The sequence below is a fragment of the Hippocampus bargibanti genome, linkage group LG10, assembly GCF_051943395.1.
Source record: "Hippocampus bargibanti isolate YZ-2025 linkage group LG10, ASM5194339v1, whole genome shotgun sequence".
NCBI lineage: Eukaryota > Metazoa > Chordata > Actinopteri > Syngnathiformes > Syngnathidae > Hippocampus > Hippocampus bargibanti.
Genome location: NC_142743.1, coordinates 11,762,907 through 11,784,280, shown reverse-complemented (window position 1 = coordinate 11,784,280; position 21,374 = coordinate 11,762,907). Strand labels below are relative to the sequence as shown.

Below are 21,374 nucleotides of genomic sequence, written 5' to 3'. Positions count from 1 at the left end.
GGTTCCCCTTATAATGCGGTGCACCTTTTGAAAATGCTTTGAAATACAGTGATACTTCGATTTACGAACCCCTTGGCTTACGAACTTTGCGGTTTACGAACGTCAAATTTATAACAAATTGACCTTGGCAGACGAACTTTTCGCGGGATACACACGGAGCTGCCTTAATGAGTGATGAGTCGTTCGTGAACAAGCCCGTTCTTCTAACAACAAAACGGCAGCCTCTATTCCCCGCCCCCAGTCTTCGGTTAAAGCCACTTCACATGATTGGTCAAGAACGCAACAGTGAGCGGGGAGGGGGTTACATACCGAGAGATAGTGAAGCCGTTCTCCAAAAAGAAAATGGCTGACGACTTTTTTTGTCCTCTATTCCCCGCCCCCAGTCTTCGGTTAAAGCCACGTGATTGGTCGCAGCAGTGAGGGGAGGTGGTTTAAACATTAAAGAGACAGGCGGACAACAGTGAGAGAGTTCCAACTTTGATAGTTCAAAGGCTGAGTGTAGACTGCAAGGTTAAAATATCCCGTCAATTAGGCTCCACAAACAACCTGCACAAGCCATCTGTACACTTGATGCAAAAAGCTATCAAACCAGCTAAGCAGAACACAATTGATGAGGAAAAAGGTAAAACTATCGCACATCCAATGGATCATTCCTCAAGATGGTGAAAAAAGAAGGCTACGTTCCTCATCAAGTGTTTAATGCTGATGAACGCGGCCACTCCATTCCATCAAGCCATCAACGACCATCACAAAGGTAAATAAAATGACTTTATTATATAGTACAGTTTATTTCTTTAATTATAATACCATAGCACATTCATTATACATAAAATACGGTATATTTTGTGTAGTTTAAAGGCTTAGAAAATTAGAAAGTAGAAAATTATGTTTTATGGGGACCTGGGAACAGATTATTTTCATTTTAATGGTTTCCTATGGGAAATTAATTTTTGGGATACACACTTTTCACCTTACACACTCTGTCTGGGAACCAATTGGGTTCGTAAGCCAATATATCACTGTATGTTATCCCTTGAATCTGCACCTTATATTCCACAAAATGCGGTATTTATTTTTTGCATTGAGAGATGCTAAGACTGGATGGCAACACCAACGCATGCATAATAATTACAAAATGCAGAGCAAATTTGCTAAGAACAAACAAACAAAAAATCCCAAATAATAAACGAAAGTGGGAATATCCTCCGTCATCTGATTTAACAACATGCATAAAACATTCTGTTTGTGCGAGCAAAATGTGTCCCTCCTCCAACTCTTGCCTGGGGTCCGTTGGGTGCGGGGCAAAAGAAACTCATTACTTGTATTACCTTTTAGCAAATCACCATGAAACGGGGCAGAGAGATGAGGAACACGGCGGTAAACTTTATTAAACTTAATTAGAGTCAACGTCGCTCACTGGGGAGGTTCGTATCTGGAATGGTCACCGTTTGTAACGAGGACTGCAAATGATCTCAAAGGCTCCGCCCCCCATCGCCTATACGACCCCCCTCCGCCAGTAAACGCTGGCTAATTTATGCTTTGATGTTATCTGAGCGCAGCATCTTAAATCTGAGGGTGCAGTGCATGTGTTTACTCGACTTATGAGGTCTAAATAAATCCTGCCCCCCCCACTTGTTTTTACCAACAAACCTTTTAGAACAATTAACAAGCGCGGACACAGAGTGGTGAAAGCCGCATAATGAGGCAGATAAAAGGGATCCCACTGTGGGTTTTTTGAACCCTCTGCGATTTTAACGTTCATATGAATCAACCACGATGACATCTCCAAAAAAGAATGCAGAAACGTTTGTCATTTGACACAAATTGGCCTTTGGCCCCGAAATTGTTCCCACCGCACAAAATATTTTCTTTTATCGATGTAAAACCAAATATTAGTGGCTAGCTTATGCGCAATCATGACGACGAGCATAGGACGAATTCCATAGATTGACTACTGCCTTTACAGCAGCTGCTGTATTTTGTTGTTTTTCTACTTCTTTCTTTCCCTTTCTCTTCCTTTCGTAACTTTGCTGCCGTGAAATCTAAATTTCGCCACTGTGAGACGAATCAAGGCTAATCCAATTCAAAATAAATAAATAATAAATAAATAAATAAATAAATAAATAATATTACATTTCATTCAAATATATATATTTTTAAATCGCTAACATTTTAAAACTGGGAAAATGTCTTTACAAGAAGCCTTTTATTTGGGCCATTTTAACAAATTATTTGCAAAAAAGGAAAACAGTGAATAAATATACAATTTCACACAATGTCAAGGAAGAATTTCTTGGTTAAAAGCTTCTTATTTTGTAGCTCTCCGATAAAAGTGCTCAAAATTGGACATTTTTGATTTTGTTGGATTGGATAGTAATAGTTTGCTTCAAGAACAAATAAGCATATTTTGAGCACGATTGTCGGTAAAATCAGATTATCGCTTGATAATAATAATAATAATAATAATAATAATAATACATATTATCACCTGATCATCGATCCTGATTACAGTTATGGTCATGTAAAATACACAAAAGCGAAACGTCTGACACCTTCAAAGAAGTACAGATGATGGCTGAAGAAACCTCCTCGATAGACCACTCCTGTATAACTGAGAGCTTACACAGAAAAGAGTCTTTTTTTACGCTTCATTGAATGTTTATGTTGTCCCTAAAACTCAATATTGTGTGGGTCCTGCAATTTGAGTGAAAATGACAAAAACCCTGGCACAAGAGTGGATACTTTTTTGCACGTCTGGCAATGAATGAGTTAAGCTACATTTCAAATAACATCTTTAGTCCTTGTTGCGCGTAAATGTTTTGGAGGTGGAAATGCATCTTGAATGAAGTCGCCGCTCCGAGTCAAAGTCAATGAAAGCGCATTTTCCTGTCCTCTCTCAACCTTGAATTACAGTGCAAATACGACATGAGGAGCTAACCTTCTCTCAGCACTGCGTGGGACCCACTGTGCAAGGATACAACCCAGCTGTACTCGCTGAGCCAAAGAGTCATTTTGGACCTGAGGAAGGTGTTTTACAAGCATTGTTTGGAAAGGAGATGATCAGGAGCATCTGCGTATCGTCCCAGGACAAAGAATGCTACGAAGACGAAAAATAGACCGATGAACATCACTGGCATTTAAAGGTTTCGAAATAGGTCTTCGTTTGGTCCTAAATTCGCAACTGGCGGGAGTTAATTGGCCATTAGTTGATTACGGCCCGACACTTGCGCATGCATAACCTTCACAAGCATAATCATCATCACACGGTCAGAGGAGCAAGCTGTGACGACTTGCCCCGCGAGTTATACTTTCAGAGTATTGGGCTACTTGTGCTTTTTGACGGATCGACTTTTGCAGATGTGGATGACCTTATAATGTTCCCGGGAATGGTGGAGAACAAGATGCTGTCCCTAAAGCAGTGACAGAAAGCTAATTTGGACCCAAGTAGAACCGGGCTGCAGTCCACTGATCCATAACGACCGTTCAGAGACAGTTGAGCATTATTTTTTGCCGTATGAAGTCCAAACTTGAAAAAACATTGGCATGAACCAAAAAATGAATATGAAAATATATTTACAGAAAACAAAACCTACTGAACTGATATAATTGGTGTACGAAATGCAATCTTAATTATAAATTATATTTTAGTTTTTAATATCGGCCTTTGCGATTCATCAAAAATGTATTTATTCGAATATTGCTTGTCCATATGTCCATCAGAGGAAGATCATATATATCATGAAATAAAATATGTTGTTTAAAGTTATGTCTGGATGTATGTATTAATAATAAAATTTTAAAAAACGTGATTTATGCCCCAAACTAATAAAATAAAAAATAAGAAGGGCCAAAATATTAATTACCGAATTTTCTGGTGTATGAGGCACATTGGAGTAAAAGCTTGCCAAAACAAACATGCAAATCAAACCACTGAAGATGGAGGACACTGATTCGCTGTGGCGACCACTTGAAGGGAAAAGTCGAAAGGAAAAGAAGAAGCAGTAGAAGGCGCACCTTCAATGAATGAAAAAAAGTTAAAAGAGCAACAGGGAGCAGTCTTCCATGAAAAATAAATGAATAAATAAATACAATCAATCCCCCCCAACAATTTTGGGGGGGATTGATTAGCTGATTGATTACTCTGTCGATTATCCTGAGAATTATTTTATCCATCTTGAACACCGACAACAAAAGAAAATACATACACATATTAGAGGTATTGTAAATCCACAATTTAGTAATACAGTGATACCTTGGTTTACAAACTTAATTGGTTCCCAGACAGAGTGTGTAAGGCGAAAAGTGTGTATCCCAAAAATTAATTTCCCATAGGAAACCATTAAAATGAGAATAATCCATTCCCAGGTCCCCATAAATCAATGTTCTACTTTCTAATTTTCTAAGCCTTAAAACTACACAAAATATACCTTATTTTGTGTATAATAAATGTGCTATGGTATTATAATTAAATAAATAAACAACTATACAATAAAGTCGTTTTATTTACCTTTGTGATGGTTGTTAATGGAATGGAGTGACCTGTTTCATCAGCATTAAACACTTGATGAGGAACGTAGCCTTCTTCTTTCACCATCTTGAGGAATGATCCCTTGTCGGTGCTTTCTCTGCAATAATTTTACCTAGTTCATCAATTGTGTTCTGTTTAGCTGGGTTGATAGCTTTTTTTTAACCTTGCAGTCTACACTCTGCCTTTGAACTATCAAATTTGAAACGAGTCCAAATTTCACTGTTTTCTCACTCTCTCTGTCGTCTGCCTTTTCTTTAATGTGTAAACCACCTCCCCTCACTGCTGCGTTCTTGACCAATCACGTGGCTTTAACCGAAGACTAGGGGCGGGAATTGAGGACCAAAACAAGACGGCTGCCATTTTCTTTCAGGAGAACGGGCTCGTTCGTCAACGACACATCACTCATTGTGGCAGCTCCGTGTGTATCCCGAAAAATAGTTTGTATGCCAAGGTAAATTTTTCATGAATTTTACTTTTGTAAACCGAAAAGTTTGTAAGCCAAAGGGTTCGTAAACCGAGGTATCACTGTAATAGTAGTTGGTAGTGTGTGCGTACAGAATGTCATGCCTTCTAAATTCAAATAACACGTTTAATCTTTTCTCTCATTTTTGTACTTCGGCGCACATTTTACACCTGAAAATATAGTATTTAAAACAAAGAGAATATTAAAATAGTATATAATATTATGTATATAAAATATTAAAACATATTAAATCAAAATATTTAAAAAATGTTAAAAACAAGTTCAAAGTTCTATTATAACCGTCCAGAGGACTGATAGTACTTGGGGAATGACCAACACAAGACGCCGCACATAATTAAAGGGTCTCATCCACAAAACAAAACCTGACGTTGTAGCTGGGCTGATCCGTAAGAGGCTGTGATGTGAAAAATAAAGTGTAGCTAGTCAGGGGCACATGAAGGGGATCAACACTAAGCCCTTAGGACAGACAAGTTACACCGTCAGGAAAAGAGGCCAGGCACTCGTCATCCCTAGTGGATTCCCCTCACAGGTCAGTTTCAAGGACCTAGCGTGTGTAGCGTTTGCCCCCCACCCACCCCACAAAGTACTGGCCCGCATTTCCCCCAGACCATGCAGTGAACTGCTCAGTTCCAGGCAGGCAGGCAGGCTAGCGGATGGACATCCCTTAACAGGCAGCATCAGCGGCACTAGTGCTACTAGCCTGTAATTAACTCAGACAGCTCAGGCTTCGAGAAAGGCAGTCGGGCTATATCATAATGAGCTCAGCTGGGATTAGGAGGACAGAGCAGGGGGGTGAGCAGAGGGGAAACATCGGAGGGGGGGGGGGGGGGGGGGGTGAGGAGAGGGGTGTGGGGTACCACCACCCTGGCCTCAACCTCTACTGTGGCATCGCGGAGGGCCCCGCGGGGGGAGGCAACCGGGAAAGACGAGGCGGAAAAGTGGAGAGGAAAGAAAGTGCAGTGGTGCAGGAGAAAGGATGGAGGAGGTGAGCAAAGGTGAAGGCCGGGGGAAACAGGAGGAGCCAAGACGATGGCTTTGGGCCAAGCTTTGCGCGCAGCGTCACGAAGGGTCACCGCTGGTGCTGCGGTTACAAGGGCTTCTCGAGATCAAACAAGGTTAGACTCCAAAAAGAGACACAAAAGAAGGCAAGAGAACCAAAAAATGGGCAATCCTCCTCATGTGTACAGACGCTCCCCTACTTATGGACATTAGAGTTACGAACAACGGTACATACCAGCATTTTGGTAGGAACATATGTGGTATTCTCTTCAGTTGTACATATACATATCTTTATAAAGCATACATTTTATTAAATGTGTATTTTTCAGTATGGACCAAGACAGGTTACTTATAAATACCTTAAACATACTTGTAAAAACTTTAAACATGCTTTCATACGCCTTAAACATACATTCCATGCAAAATATAGCACTGAAGCAACTTAGGAACAAATTCACCTTACGAACGACCGTTCGGAACGTACCCTGTTCGTAAGTTGGGGGGCGTCTTTATTTGTTTGTGAAGACCAAGTGAAGAATATTTTATCTACCATTTTGTACAAGTGGACAGCCAAATGGTGTGTTTGACGTAGTTCTCTGCCATTCCCGCATTTATTTGGGAATTGAAAAGTGTGATGTGGAGCGCCATTCGAAAATATGTTCGGCTTTTGGTTTTTCTTGTGGAGGGTGCAGATAAAGCGCTGGTCAGACCTCTGGCAATGTTTTTTTCCTTTCACAAGGGGGGAGCATTTGCTATGTTAGCGCTGTGTAACAGCTTCAGCTGTTTGTAAGCGCTATATAAATCAATATGTATGTATTGTATTTTGTACAGCTGCCCCAATTTCAAGCTCAGATTACTCCACACCAATTTAGGAATTAACTATTTTTTTCTGATGAAAGAAGAGAGTCTCAGGTTTCTTACGCTGTATTGAATGTTTATGTAGTCCTTAAACTCAATATTCTGTGGGTCCTGCAATGTGAGTGAAAATGACAAAAACCCTGGCACTGAGTGGACACACATTTGCACATATCTGGCAGTGAATGAGTTAAGTAAGGACAGTTTATTTTCTTATATTTAGTTCAGCACAATGTTTGCTTTTTATTGTTTTAATATGATAAATGGTGGATAATGTACCATTGATTTGAAATACTATGAAACATACCTCAGCCTTTTTTGAAATTTGATGAATTTTTCATCAAAACCATTTGTGATGAAACATGCAACATTCTTTGAAAAAAAAATACATTAACATTAAGTGTCGATATCGTCCCTAGCGCTAGCTAATGTTAGCATAGCATTCAAATGAGTTCAGCAAACCACAACTACAGTCATTCAGGTGTTTTTTTTTGTCCCATGCAGAAACACAATCTTGTGATCTGATGTAACGCACCACCGTTTGGTTGAAACATTTCTTTCCCCCCTTCTTTCAAAAGAAATTCACAATTTGACAAGGTTCATCAACACAATTGTAGCAGATCATGTGAACTTCAAGGTGTGATAACACCCTTGGTGAGACCGCGTCATTTGTATCCGCTGCGCTTTCTTGTGTGAAGAGTCGGATGGCCAATTTAACAAATGAGAAGCGTCTAATGATTTTAGTCTGACCCCCGCTGGTGGGTAACGATGTGACGGACGGAAGGGATGCTGCGGAGTTGGGAAGGTCATCGTGAATGTATTTAACAAAAAATCAGTTTGTCAGTATTCTCATGGTGGGGCCGATAAAACCGAGAAATGTGTCAAGTACTTAAAAAAAAAGTGACTTACTTTTCCAGAGTGAGTTTCCGGGTGAGGTTTTTGAAGTAGGCGAGTTCGTTCCACACGGCATCGCTGTTCTCTTGTCTTAGCTGCCAGGGCTCGGCGCGTGGCATCTTTCCACGTGGCCTGAAGTAGAAAGATTTCTCAAGCAATCAATCGATGAGGGAATAGTCCCCTTAGTTCAACTCCTGGAATTTTCTAGTCCTGTAGCATAACGCACTTGATTTCATTCCAATGCAGACCGTTGGGATTCACTCCAGTGGAACATTCAAAAAAGATGACCCGATGGTAATACCATTTGGAGTCCAAACATTTTTTTTAGAATATATGTTTCAAAAGACAAACAAATCTGGTGTTGGGTGAGGAGGAGGGGTGTCACCACATCAGTCAGAGCTTTGGTATTCTTGTACAAATGGGGGCGGCTGTACAAAATACAATACAATGCATACATATTGATTTATATAGGGCTTTAACAACAGTTAAAGGACAACCGACGCCCTGGACAAGTTGTGTCCATAATTTTTAAAATCACTTCAAATGACTTCTACTGAGCGTATTTTACAAAGATTCCACGCCATATTTATGTTTTCAGACTCGCGCTGAATATTCAGGACGTCTTGTTTTTGAGTTGGTGACAATTCCTGGAAATTCCAGACGCCTCAAAATGATGCGGAAGGACTTTTTTTAATCGATTGCAAACATTTATGCTTTCCTCTTCAGAACTATCTGAATCATATTCATAACTAGATGAGTAACAAGAAAGCATCTTCTCCGAATTTGAAGCCATTGTTTTGATTCTAGAGCAAGGCAAGACGTCCTGGCGTGCCGTCACGAACAAGGGGGCGGGACCTTCTGAAACTCGCCATTTCTGAGGTCATTTTGAAGTAGTTTTGGGACACTTTAAGTAATTTTTATTGGTGTTTTGCATTTGACTAAAAATATCAGCCTGTGTGTTTTGGGTATTTTAGATGCTATAAAACGTTTTTCTGGTGTCAGTTATGAAACAAAAAAAATGGTGTCGGTTGTCCTTAAAACTGTAAAAAAGCGCTAACATGTCAAAAAGGAGAATGCTGCCTGTTCATGGAAGGGAAAAACATTGCCAGAGGTCTAACCAGCGCTTTATCGGTAGCCCCGCCCACAAAAAAAAAGAAATGCAAACAAATTCGGGAATGGTGCTCCACATCACACTTTTTTATTGATAGCGAATGAGTTATTGACATTTTGTGTTTTGTCCACGGGAGCTGGCTCCACCACTGAATTGATACACACGTTTACTCAACCTATCTTTACCTGAAGTATTCGATTCCAATTACCCTTTTATTTGTTAATACCGGAATCCTGAATTTCTGGCACTCTGAGTGAAGAATTTTAGAAAAATGGTAGACAGCGGCCATTATTGACCATGTATAACATGCCACGCTAATGCTAGTTAAGCTAATGTGGAGTGTTGCTTTTGCGTCGGTAAGCGTATGTAATTTGGATCCTTCAGTATTTAGGTGCATGTATGGACACATTTAACAAATCTCATTCCGGAGTCACTGTGAATTTGACCTCTACTACCTTCAAAGTGGTGCCAAATCCCCCAGTGAGGTAGTAAGGTGCATTCTAAAGAAACATGTAAGATGCTTTATTAAGTCACAGTAAAGCTTTATACATTTTAATTTGTTTAGCGTGCTCCTAAAAGCTGTTGAAAACGGAGCCATAAGAGAGCTATCGTCTTCAGGCCTCAGTGCGTGCCCCCCCTGGCCCCCCACGGTATCCTAGTTTCCATTATTAAGCAGGGGGAAACGAAGAGAACTTTTTCACGACGCTACGGCTAATTGCTCTGATTCAGGGGGAATCTGTTTATGGGCGCAGCTTTGATCAGAGTACGGATGCTTTAATAACCTTTAATTTTATTTGCGCTCCCCCACTCTCCATCACACCCAGTATGATTAAAAAACTTTCTTTCCCATCTCTAATATACACAGGAAGTAAGCTTTCCCCGACTCTCGTTCCTGTCGTTTTGCAAAAATATGTCGGGAATGTTGTATGGCAGTGAAGTTTCATCGGGACTGATGGGCTGGACGCTGTCTGCATTCTAATGAGACAAGCAAGTTTGTAATTGGCCCGTGCTTCCATGTTGTTGTTTTTTTCATTGGTGGCTGGCTACCTCCGCAATTTAGCAAATGGCTAACTCTACAGTAGTTGTCAAATGACATTTTCGTTTTGGACCTTCGATGATATTGTGTTGAGTGAGACAGAGTCCAAGATTACGTAGTTCGTGAATTCATTCGCTGCCATTCCCGAATTTGTTTGGGTTTTGGTTTTTCTTGCGGGGGGATAAAGTGCTGGTCAGACCTCTGGTAATGTTTTTCCCTTCCACGAGGGGGCATCATTTGCCTTTTGTCCATGTTAACGCTTTTTTTACAGCTTAGCTGTTGTTAAAGCGCTATATAAATCAATATTTATGTTTTGTAATGTATTTTGTCAAGCTCAGATAACTCCAGATCCATATAACTTAGGAATCAACTCTTTTTTTCTGATGAAATAAGAGTCCTCTGGCAATGTTTTTCCCTTTCACGAGGGGGCAGCACTTGCTATGTTAGCGCTTTGTTACAGCTTCAGCTGTTTTTAAGCGCTGTATAAATCAATATGTATGTATTGTATTTTGTACAGCTGCCCCAATTTCAAGATCAGATTACTCCACACCAATATAATTTAGGAATTAACTATTTTTTTCTGATGAAAGAAGAGAGTCTAAGATTTCTTACGTTGAAATGAATGTTTATGTAGTCCTAAAACTGAATATTCAGTGGGTCCTGCAATTTAAGTGAAAATGAGAAAAGCCCTAAACTAGAGTGGAAAAAAAAATCGTCAGTGAATGAGATAAAGCACCGCATTTTCCCGCACTATAAGTCGCACCTAAAAGTCTTCAATTTTTTTTAAAAAGCTGACGCTGCGCCTTACAATCCAGTGTCATTGAAGGTGCGCCTTATGGTCCGGAAAATACGCTTGTTTTTTTTTGTTGTTTGGAGTTGACGGCAATTGAATCTGTGGAAGTGGTGAATGTAAACTAGGCTGCCTCGTTGCTGAATTTGGTTCGGAAATTTGGATAGCTGAAGCCGAGAGTAAATAATTCGTCTCAAACTCTGGGGAAAAAAACTGTCGGAAAAAACACACAAAAATACAATTTCAAGAGTTTTTTTATATTTTTTGCTGATTTGGGCAAAATAAAAACAGAACAAAAACCAAAAAGAAAACAATTTTATTTTTTTTGTACGAGTTAGCATTAGCAAACCAAAGCAACATGAATTTTCAAAGCGTGTGAGCAGAAGAGCAACGATCCCTCAATCAAATGCACCCGAATTGACATTTTCAGACTGCACCTCAGTAATTACGCATTGGATGGCCATGTAAGACCAAGTTCCCTGCGCATTTCCATAGTTGGCGAATTTCAAACGCGATACAATTCCTTGATGGCACTCTGAAAAACAGGCGGCCAAAGCGGCGTTGCCTCCGCCCTCCGCCCTTTGTTCTCACCGCCCTAGCCACTCCGCATTGAGCCGTGCTGAGCTGACGTGAGCCGGGGCGCAGAGTACGCTCGCCGCACTTTCTCACGGGCTCACGTTGCACCGCTGTTTTCTTTAATTAACCCGGAGAGAAAACAGCTGACGGGGGTCCGTACTTAGCTCCCGTTCAGCCGCCACCCACGTGCACCCGGACATGCATTTTTAAACAGCCGCAGTGAATGAATGGAGATAACAACAGCCGCTTATTAATATTTTGACACTTTGTCGAGGGAAAAAAAATCCTGTGGTTACTGTTGAATATAGCAGGAAGTGGCCCTTTTCTCTTTCCTTCAAACCTTGCGCCCTGCAGGAGTAGACACCTCCAACCTCCGGCTATCACATCCTAATGATCCCCGAAGTAGGAGAGTATGCATTTGACACAAAACGCCACAGATTTAGTTGGCATCAAATTGCTGAGCTTTTTTGTATGTGCATCAGTGTGGTGCGGTGCTTTTGAGTACAATAATAAAAAAATAAAAACAAAAACAACAACAACAACAGTGCCGAAGATAAAGGTGTACACTGACCAACCATGCAGAAAATCATGAAGAGTGGGAGTCAGCCATGGTCTTTGAGCACCAAATAAAGTCAAACTGTTCTAGGAGGCTTTTCCTGCCATTTATGGTGGCAAAGTTTTTGACATAGTTCGGATTCAACTCTTGATGGAAAATGACATCCCAGTGCCAAAGGTCTCACTTAGATTACAACCGCGGTTTGGTCATGTGAAGTTTGCGAGATGAGCCCTAAGGGAACTGTGATGTCACCGGACAGCGAGGGACAAAATGGCCGCCCAAAGAAATGGATAACGATGGTTGGATTGCACCATTTATTTCAATTTCCATTATTATTTACGGAAATTCAAACATGCCGTTTTTTTAAGACTACATTGATTTTTATTACTGTAGAAAATACTTCAATTAGCCCCCACCAGACCCTCCCCATACACACAATATTTATCTAGCTAGCGATCTAACGCGCTTATAAATGAAATGTATTATTATTATTATTACTGTTGGTGGGCCCTATTTTCATTTAGGAAGAATTAAGTATTCGGTAACTACTGTGATTGAATTACTTTTGTATTGTGTATAAGTTGCACCGGGGTATAAGGCTCACCCCCAATGAATGGTTTATTTTCACATTTTTTTTTTCATATAAGGAGCACCGGACTATATGGCACACTTTCAATGAATGACATAAGTTTTCCAAATATAATAAATCAAAGATTTCTAAATATATGTCACACTAAATTATAAGGCGCTACAGTAGAGACTGGGGTTCTTCTCCAAGGGGAAATGGAGTTGGTGGCTGCTGACATCCGTTGCGAGCCCCGTTGCGGCTCAATATTACTTCACATATAAGACGCACCTGCGTATAAGGCACAGTGTCCTCTTTTGAAGAAAATGAAGGCGTTTGGGTGTGCCTTATACACCAGAAAATACAGTACTTCTTGGAATATTTGTAACTAATTAAATACAGTAAAGTCTCGTTATATCGATATCGGATATATCGATAGTCCCGGTTATATCGATACTATTTCTATGCACGCACGGAGAAAATTACATGCAAACAGGGTCGGATATATCGATAGTCCCGGTTATATCGATATTTTTTCGGACTCCCTTGAATATCGATATAACGAGACTTTACTGTACCTTGAAACCTGCACAATAACCCCCACTCCCCTCCATGTATGTAAACACACCTTTGCTTTTTTTGTGTTTCAATTAGGTCTGGTAGTTGTGTAAGAAGCATTATTACAAGACCCGTAATGGAACCGATGAAATGCAAAATTATTGTACGCACTTGTCATTTGCTTTCTCGGCCGCTTTCAGCTGGTTTTGGACAACCTTGTAGTTCTTCTGCACCAATAAAAGGCGTTCCCGTCTCCTGTCATGAGCCCTTCTCAGTTCTTCGTTCTCGTCAGTCTGTCAGAAAAAAAAACACATTGACTGAAGAGTTAGTGCTTTTATTTGTCACCATCGAATTTATAATAAGAATAAGAATTATTATTATACATTTAATTTATATAGCGCCTATAAAAACTCTCATGGTCACTTTACAGTCACAGAATAAGTTTTGCAGTGGGTGAGCAGCAGCATCATACGCGCCAGCGTTCGCTCAACCTGAAAGTAACTCAAATACATAGAAAGCTAGCTAGCTCATAGATAGCTAATAGATAACTAATAGCTAGCTAGATAATAATGACAATAATAAATTTCAAAGATAGCAAATAGATAGCAAATAGTTATGATTATTTGTCTTTATTTATTTAAAGGGCAACCCCTGCCACAGTTTTGGACAGTCTCCTGTCCTTTAAACTATAGCTAGATGAGTGGTCGCATTCGGTTGACAGCCATTAAGACGCAGGCAGATCGGACTCCTGATTTTAAAACAGAGGAGTAAGAAAAGACAGCATATGGATTTTTGTCAGTCAAGAAAGGCCCTCACCGCAATCCCCTCCACGCCTTTACCCCGCCGCCTACCCCCCAATCGCTCTGACCTTAACGGCAGAAAACACTTTGGGCCGACAGGACGAACGGGGTCTGCGAGTGAAAGGAGAGAACAGCATCTGGTGAAAACTGAGAAATTAAAACGGGAAGAAAGCTAGTGAAAGGAAGAGTGGGTGAGGGCGGTGGGTTTGAGGGGTGTAAAGGGGGGTTGGAGGGGTTGTCGGTTTCTGCTCGAGTGGCCAGGGCTTGGGAGAGTTGTCTTTCTGAAGGGAAGGAGCTTGTTTACTGCTGATATGACACGGCTGCCCTGCAGAGAGGGAAATGCGAGCCCTCAGACCTGTTATTATTAACAAGGACAAAGAGAACAGAGAGAGCCCACACCAACATGTGCAAGTGCGCACAAACACAGACCGCCAATGACAAGTATGGATTTTCCCCTGCGCCGATTATTTCGCAGAGGACATCTGACAGACATCCTCTGCCCCTTCAAGCAACCCGCAGCATCTCAAAAACAATGTGCTAATGAAAGGGGTCCAGAGTCGACGCCACGCTAACTAGTGACAAACTTGGTTGGGGGGATGACGGGGCGGTGACACACGCACAGGAGGGTGGAACATGTTAGCCACATCATGGATTCCCAAGCTTGGCGTAATACTTCCCACGGGCGGCCGCGACTGGCCGATCACGTTCCCCCCACCACCACCCCAAACGGCGCAGATCAATACGCGACCCCATGTGGCGGATGTTCTCAAGCTGAAAAATAATTCCGCTTTTTTTTTTTTGGCTTGAAAGCGAACAACAATGACCATTGCCGTTTGTTTGCTTGCTCGCACGCTCGCCGCCGTCGTCGGTTGGGAAGGTCAAAATGTCAACGGCACAGGCAGGCATTCCCAATTTGAAAGGAAATCTGTTGGAAAGTTTTGAATATACAAGACGCTGGAGGCAAAGGGTCACTTAACGGCAATTTGAGAGAGGGAATGTGGTTTAGGCAGATTCAGAGCTTTATCGACAGTGGATGCAAAAGTCTACACACCCCTATGGGAATGGTCAGTAAAACCATGAGAGTTTGGCATGTTTGCGCAGGTGATAGCCCCAAAACAAAATAAAAAAAGAAAGGCAAAAATAGGAAAGTGGAATTGGAGATGGACGATGGCAATGATAAGTTCAAGAGGATATTGACGACACTTCCATTGTATGAACATTGAATAAAGATTACCGTATTTTGCGGTGTACAAGGCGCACCGGAGTACAGGTAACATCCAATTTACAACCGGTGCGAGTTACGACCACCCACAATTACGACCACGACCGCCAGACCATTTTTTTAATTCTACGGCTGGGACCGCTACGGTGGCAGAACGGCAACTCTGCAGTGTGTTTGCAATGCATTTAAGTAAAATAAAGTCTCCAGATGGTCCTTCTTGTTTAGATTGAACATGTAGGATGTTTATTTGCCAGAGCTCAGAGAGCAACCGTTACTCTCAGCATTGTACAAGAACTATTTTTTTTATCGCTGTAAAAGGACCATATGTAGCGTTGAGGTTGCGTTGCCAGATGCGCTCAACATTCAGCATGCCTCATTTATCTTAACAGAGAATATTACAGCATTGTACAAAATGAGGATACAAAATAACTTTCTTGACAAACGTGGATAACAATTTTGACCAGCCAACGAGTAGAGGTCGGCGCTTGGGAAGAGGGTCCTCAGATGCGGCCAGGGCGAAAAGCCGAGATGGGTCGGCGCTCGGACGTGCGGGATGGGCGCGACAAGAACGCCGCGTCGGGCCCACGTCGCCACCGCCTCTTTGAGACTTTTTTCCTTCGGCGTCCACCTAAGTCCAAGCGTGTGTGTTGGGCGACCTCTTCTGGCTTTTCCGTGAGCAGGGAGAGCCATTTTTCAGCAGCGCGTAATGTGTGGGAAGCCGTGCGTATTAGGGTGAGCAGAACGACACAGTAATAAAAATTGATAATACGAAATGATAAAAATGACACTAAAAGTTATAAGATTTAAAATTGAACTGTAAGCAGTTTGGTATATCATAGTAGTCAATAGAAAAACGTTCTTTAAAAACAAAACATTGACATCGTATACTATTCTGTCATATAAACCTCGCGTCGGCCATTTTGAATGCTTTTCGATTTACGACCATTTGACTTACGACCGTTTTGTCGGAACGAAACCCGGTCGTAACTCGGATGTTACCTGTATAAGGCACACCCCCAATGAATGGTGTGTTTTCAAACATTTTCCATCTAAAAGGCGCACCAGAATGTAAGGCGCATCTTCAATGAATGACAAAAGTTTTCCAAATATAACATATAAAAGTTTTCGAAATATAAGGCCACAACACATTATAAGGTTCTCCAGTAGATGCTGTGGTTCTTCTACAAAGGGGCATTGAGTTGGTGCCTGCTGACAGTAGTTGCAAGACCTGTTGTGGCTCAATTTTACTTCATATTTAAGGCACACCGCCATATATGCATGGTCATCTTTGGAAGAAAATTAAGGCTTTTGGGTGCGCCTTATACACCGGAAAATAGGGTAATATAACAATAAACATTCCGCTTCGGTGCTAGTTACTAGCACAAACAAGCATTTATTTAATTCTTACATTGTTCAGTTTATTTTTTATTATTTTCAAGAGTTGAGCGGGCTTCAATTAAATTTTTTAGTATTATATGCTGAAAGAAAATTCTCTAAATTCAGCACCCTTTTTTCCCGGTTCTTATTTCCAATGTCAGAAAACAAAATTTCTATATACAATGAGACATCAACTTACGAACTTAATTGGTTCCCAGACAGAGTGTGTAAGGCGATAAGTGTGTATCTAAAAAAAAAATTCCCATAGGAAACCATTAAAATGGGAATAATCCGTTCCCGGGTTTCCATAAAATATAGTTTTTAACTAAATAAGCCTTAAAATTACACACAGCATACCTTATTCTATGTATAATAAATGTGCTATTGTATTGTAATGAAATAAATACACTGCATTGTATCATAAAGTCACAAAGGGAGGCACATTACATGAGGACTGTAATTAAAGAAATAAACTGTGCTGTAAAATAAAGTTTTATTTACCTTTTTGATGGTCGTTGATGGCTTATGGAAGGAGAGTCACCTTCCATAAGGACTGTTGGTAGCTTAACCTCTGGTGTGGCTTCTCTTCTTTTTTTTTGAGACTTCTCATCATTTTTGCTGATTAAAAACCTCTTAATTGACACCTGTTGCTTTCTGACTTGTAAGGTCTTACGAAGCTGAGGCATCACATTATCGTTCATCATGTTGATGATTGTCATAGACAGTCTTTTCTGGATGGAACTGTTCTGTAAAAGCCTGCACATCATTCCACTTCGCCAACATTGCCTTCTCCTCGCCCTCAGATGTTCTCGAACCATCCGTTACTGGCTTTAAAACCCTCAATAAGCGCCGAACTTCCAGGTTGGCGCATGGCGATATCGGCGTGAATTAGCCGTGCTTTCTCGCATAAAATAGCTTTACTCACGCTGTCGCGGGATAACTGCTTTTCGTGAATCCAAATTAACAGAAGTTTTTCAACTTCTTCGATTGCCCGAGACTGTCGCTTTGAGAGCACGGAAACACATTTTGTGACAGACGCACCTTTGATGGCTTCTCTGTTCCAGAGAATGGGACCAATGGTTGACTTAGCATAGCCGTGTTCGGCCACTAAATCACACAAACGCACACCTCGTTCGTGTTTTTCAATTATCTCCTTCTTCTCAGCGATTGTAATTTTATTTTGTGTCTTCTTGGGCTGAACACGAGCCTGTGGTGGGTTTTTTTCGGTCCCATAATAGTAAAATTATCAGCAAAAAGCTCCTCGGAGGCGATGGACGTGTGCATTCAATGAGAGGGGGTGTAGAAAGTAGCGCCGGCTGGAGCGCTGTTCGGTCGTGTGCTTCCGCCGAAGATCACTCCGCCAGCCGTGGTGGGTGTGTATTATGAAAATAGTGCTTATTATAAGGTTTAATTTTCATAAATTTGACGTTCTTAAAACGAAAAGTTTGTAAGATAAGGTGTTTGCAAGTTGCAAATTGAACATACAAAAATCAGTTAAGGTGACTGATTGGCAAATTATTAGTTGCAAAATTGCAATTCATCCATTCATCCATTCATTCATTCATTCTACCTACCGCATATCCTATAATTCAAATTATTTTTATTTTTCAGTCAGTTTTCTTTTTTTTTTTTTTTTTTTTTTTGGGGGGGGGGGGTCCCTGGTTATTTGATGTAATTAATTCCATCGCTTTTTTTCCCCTTAATTATTAAATGAATAACGGCACAATCGTTAATAAACCGATTAACACCTTTATTCATACATTGACTTCCCATATGCGCTCAAACCATTAAATGCAGACAGTTTCACATTGGAGATTTCAGACACCCAAGCCCCCCCCCCCCCAACGTGCCCCCCTCCTGCTGTGCATTCCTTCACGAAGCGCTCCTCAAGCGGCAGATACGTAAATGGCACCATTAACTAAGACAGTCATGCGTGTCGTCTGAATCCATGCCGAGCATCACCGGTGCCTGCCAGTGATATTAAGTCAGACACTTCAGATCTGACAAGAAAATGATTCCTAATACATTCTCGGGATTGTGTTCTAAAGGGAGATGACCTCTGCTTAATCACTTGCTCGCCGGTCAACCCAAAAGACGGGAAGGATGAAGAGAAGTGAAGCGGAGGACCGCTCCGGGGTAGGTATGAGGTTAACTAAAGCGATGGAAATGACACTCAGTTGATGTAAAACTAATCCTTAGATGTTTTAGGATGAAAATAAAAATGGGTGACATTTTAAGCAATGTGGGGTGGACCCTCAAAAGTCAAGTAATTAGAACAAAAACAATTTCCTCTTTCGATGTCCAAATTTTGGTCACGTTAAACTTTTCTGCGAAAGCAGAATTTCAATGGATCACATTGGAAACGTCACAGCTCACTTTGCTGACTATCTGGTGACTTTTGCAACAAATTTCAGTTGACAACACAGGACAGTCGATGAAAAGGTTTCTTCAGCTGTCAAGTACTTCTTTGAAGGTGTCGGACATCTCGCTCCTCATCCAAAGAGCTTTGTCAGCAAACTAAAGTTGTGCCTAATGGACAGATGTGGGGGTGCCAGACCTCTGCTCTGATAGTCAGTGTTTATCTGCAACATTGTGACATGTCACTTTTTTAGGAGATCATTTTTAACTCATTCATTGCCAGAGGATGTGCAAAAATGTGTCAACTCCAGTGCCAGGATTTTTGTCATTTTCACTCAAATTGCAGGACCCACACATTATTGCGTTTTCGGACTACATAAAAATTCAATTCAGCGTAGGAAACCGAAGACTCTATTCTTTCATAAGAAAAAAAGAGTTAATTTCTAAGTTATATGGGTTTGGAGTTATCTGAGCTTGAAATGGGGGTGGCTGTCCAAAATACAATACATACATCTTGATTTATATAGTGCTTTAACAACAGCTGAAGCTGTAACAAAGTGCTAACATGGACAAAAGGACAATGCTGCCCCCTAGTGGAAGGGAAAAACATTGACAGAGTTCTGACCAGCACTTTATCGGCACCCCATCCCGCAAGAAAAACCAAAACACATTAAGGAATGGCAGCAAATGAGTTAAACATTGCACAACCATAGGGGAATTTAGCAGAAAGGTTGTGTGTATGTGTCTGCAAGTTTTGTTTGGAGAAGGTCACCCGGGTAATCACAATTGAACCGTTTGAGACAGTGACCAGCTCGTGAGCTGCAGAGATTCAGATCTTTACTACAGCTGATAGCTGTAATCAAACATACGGGGAAAGTGAGCCACCGGCCACATGCCGTTATCAAAAGAAAGTGTTTCCTGTCTGAGGGTTTGCACTGGATGTCGCGACATGCCATTGGATGTTACTAAAGGGTTTTTTTTTGGTGGGGGGAGTACAAAACGTTTTCATCCACGTGAGCGACTTCACCTTTAACCGTAGCAAGTCTTCAAGGTCTCCAATCGTTTGTTGTGCTCCTTTTTTTCCGCCACGATAAGGTTCCGCACTGCCAGCTGGAGACAGAGATCGGGATCGCTGCACAGGTGCACCCTATGGAAACGTGAGAGAAGCGTATGGTTGAGAGCGCGATCGCGTAGCAATGAAACAATTAACTCATTCATTGCCAGACGATGTGCAAAACTGTGTCCACTAGAGTGCCAGGGTTTTTGTCATTGTCACTCAAATCGCAAACCACAGAATATTGAGTTTAAGAACTGCATACACATTCCATTCAGCGTAAGAAACCTTACACCACAGGTGTCAAAGTCAAGGCCCGGGCCCAAATCCGGGCCCACGACATCATTTTCTTCGGGCCGCGAAAGCAAATCAAACTTGCGAAATTCCATGATGCTTGCTAAAATCCTAAACAAAATTTCATATTTTTGGATGTAAACAAAAAAAAAAAACAGTCATTATTCTTGACTTCAGATTTGAAAACACGTTATTCATTATGTAATATTACGTTATTCACACGTTATTCACTATATAATATGTGGAGTGGATTCAACATTCTAATGGCTTCCCCAAATTCATAACGGCCCTCGAGAGGAAACCATAATTACAATGTGGCCTGCGGCAAAAAATGACTTTGACACCCCGGCCTTAGACATTCTCCTTTTATCAGACAAAAATTACGTAATTCCTCAATTATATGGGTCTGGAGTTATCTCATCTTAAAATGGGGGCGGCTGTACAAAATACAATACAAACATTGATTTATATCGCGCTCTAACAACAGCTGAAGCTGTAACAAAGCGCTAACATGAGCACAAGGCAAATGCTGCCCCCTTGTGGAAGGGAAAAACATTTCCAGAGGTCTGAACTGCCCTTTATCAGCACCTCCCGCAAGAAAAAACAAACCCTGAACAAATTCAGGAATGGTGCCAGAGACAGAGAGAGAGAGAGAGAGAGAGAGAGAGAGAGAGAGAGAGAGAGAGAGAGAGAGAGAGAGAGAGAGAGAGAGAGAGAGAGAGAGAGAGAGAGAGAGCAAGGAGGTGCATAATCCCTCTTTCCTCTTGTCACCTTGGTAAATAAATAAATAAATAAATAAATAAATAAATAAATAAATAAATAAATACAAAACACATTCTGGTCCACGCAGATGCTCACAATAACAAACAGGCTACCAAAGGAATAAAATCACACTGGGGCAGTAAGCTGGATCAGCTGGACGAAAAAAAAGACAGGAAGTTCAACTCGTGCGAAAGAACGGCAAAGGTTTCTCTCTTCGCGACTGGCTAATGAGTATGTTCATTTCCATTTACATTGTTTCTTTGACAATAATGATGTCCCATTAGGGAAGACTAAAGGGGGCTATAGATTCCGGAATATGCCGAGCTTCATTACAAGAGGTGGGCAGGGAGGTCGCTCTAATTGCTCTACCAGGAGCCCTCCAGGTTACACTTGATAGGACAACCGATTAGCGGGGAGCGGGGGTGCAGTTTGCTCGCCACCCTCGCCTCTATCGTGAAAATAAATAAAGAAGTGATGTGAAAAAAAAGCAGTGGGAACAATATGCTTGTGGAATATGAAGATGGGAGGCGCCCCGTGGAGCCCGGGGGGCCTGAC

The 21,374-nt window shown here is 41.3% G+C and overlaps 1 protein-coding gene across 1 annotated transcript in view; it reads right to left on the bottom strand.

The window, feature by feature from the left end:
- The window catches only part of cntln (centlein, centrosomal protein), a 116,710-nt gene that overhangs the window by 68,806 nt on the left and 26,530 nt on the right, over positions 1-21,374 (bottom strand). The window contains exons 10-12 of the mRNA XM_089006860.1: positions 19,737-19,856; positions 13,124-13,245; positions 7,776-7,892 (exon numbers count right to left, since the gene is read on the bottom strand). Of these exons, the coding sequence (XP_088862986.1) occupies positions 7,776-7,892; positions 13,124-13,245; positions 19,737-19,856 (359 nt within the window). The remainder of the gene's footprint in view (positions 1-7,775; positions 7,893-13,123; positions 13,246-19,736; positions 19,857-21,374) is intronic.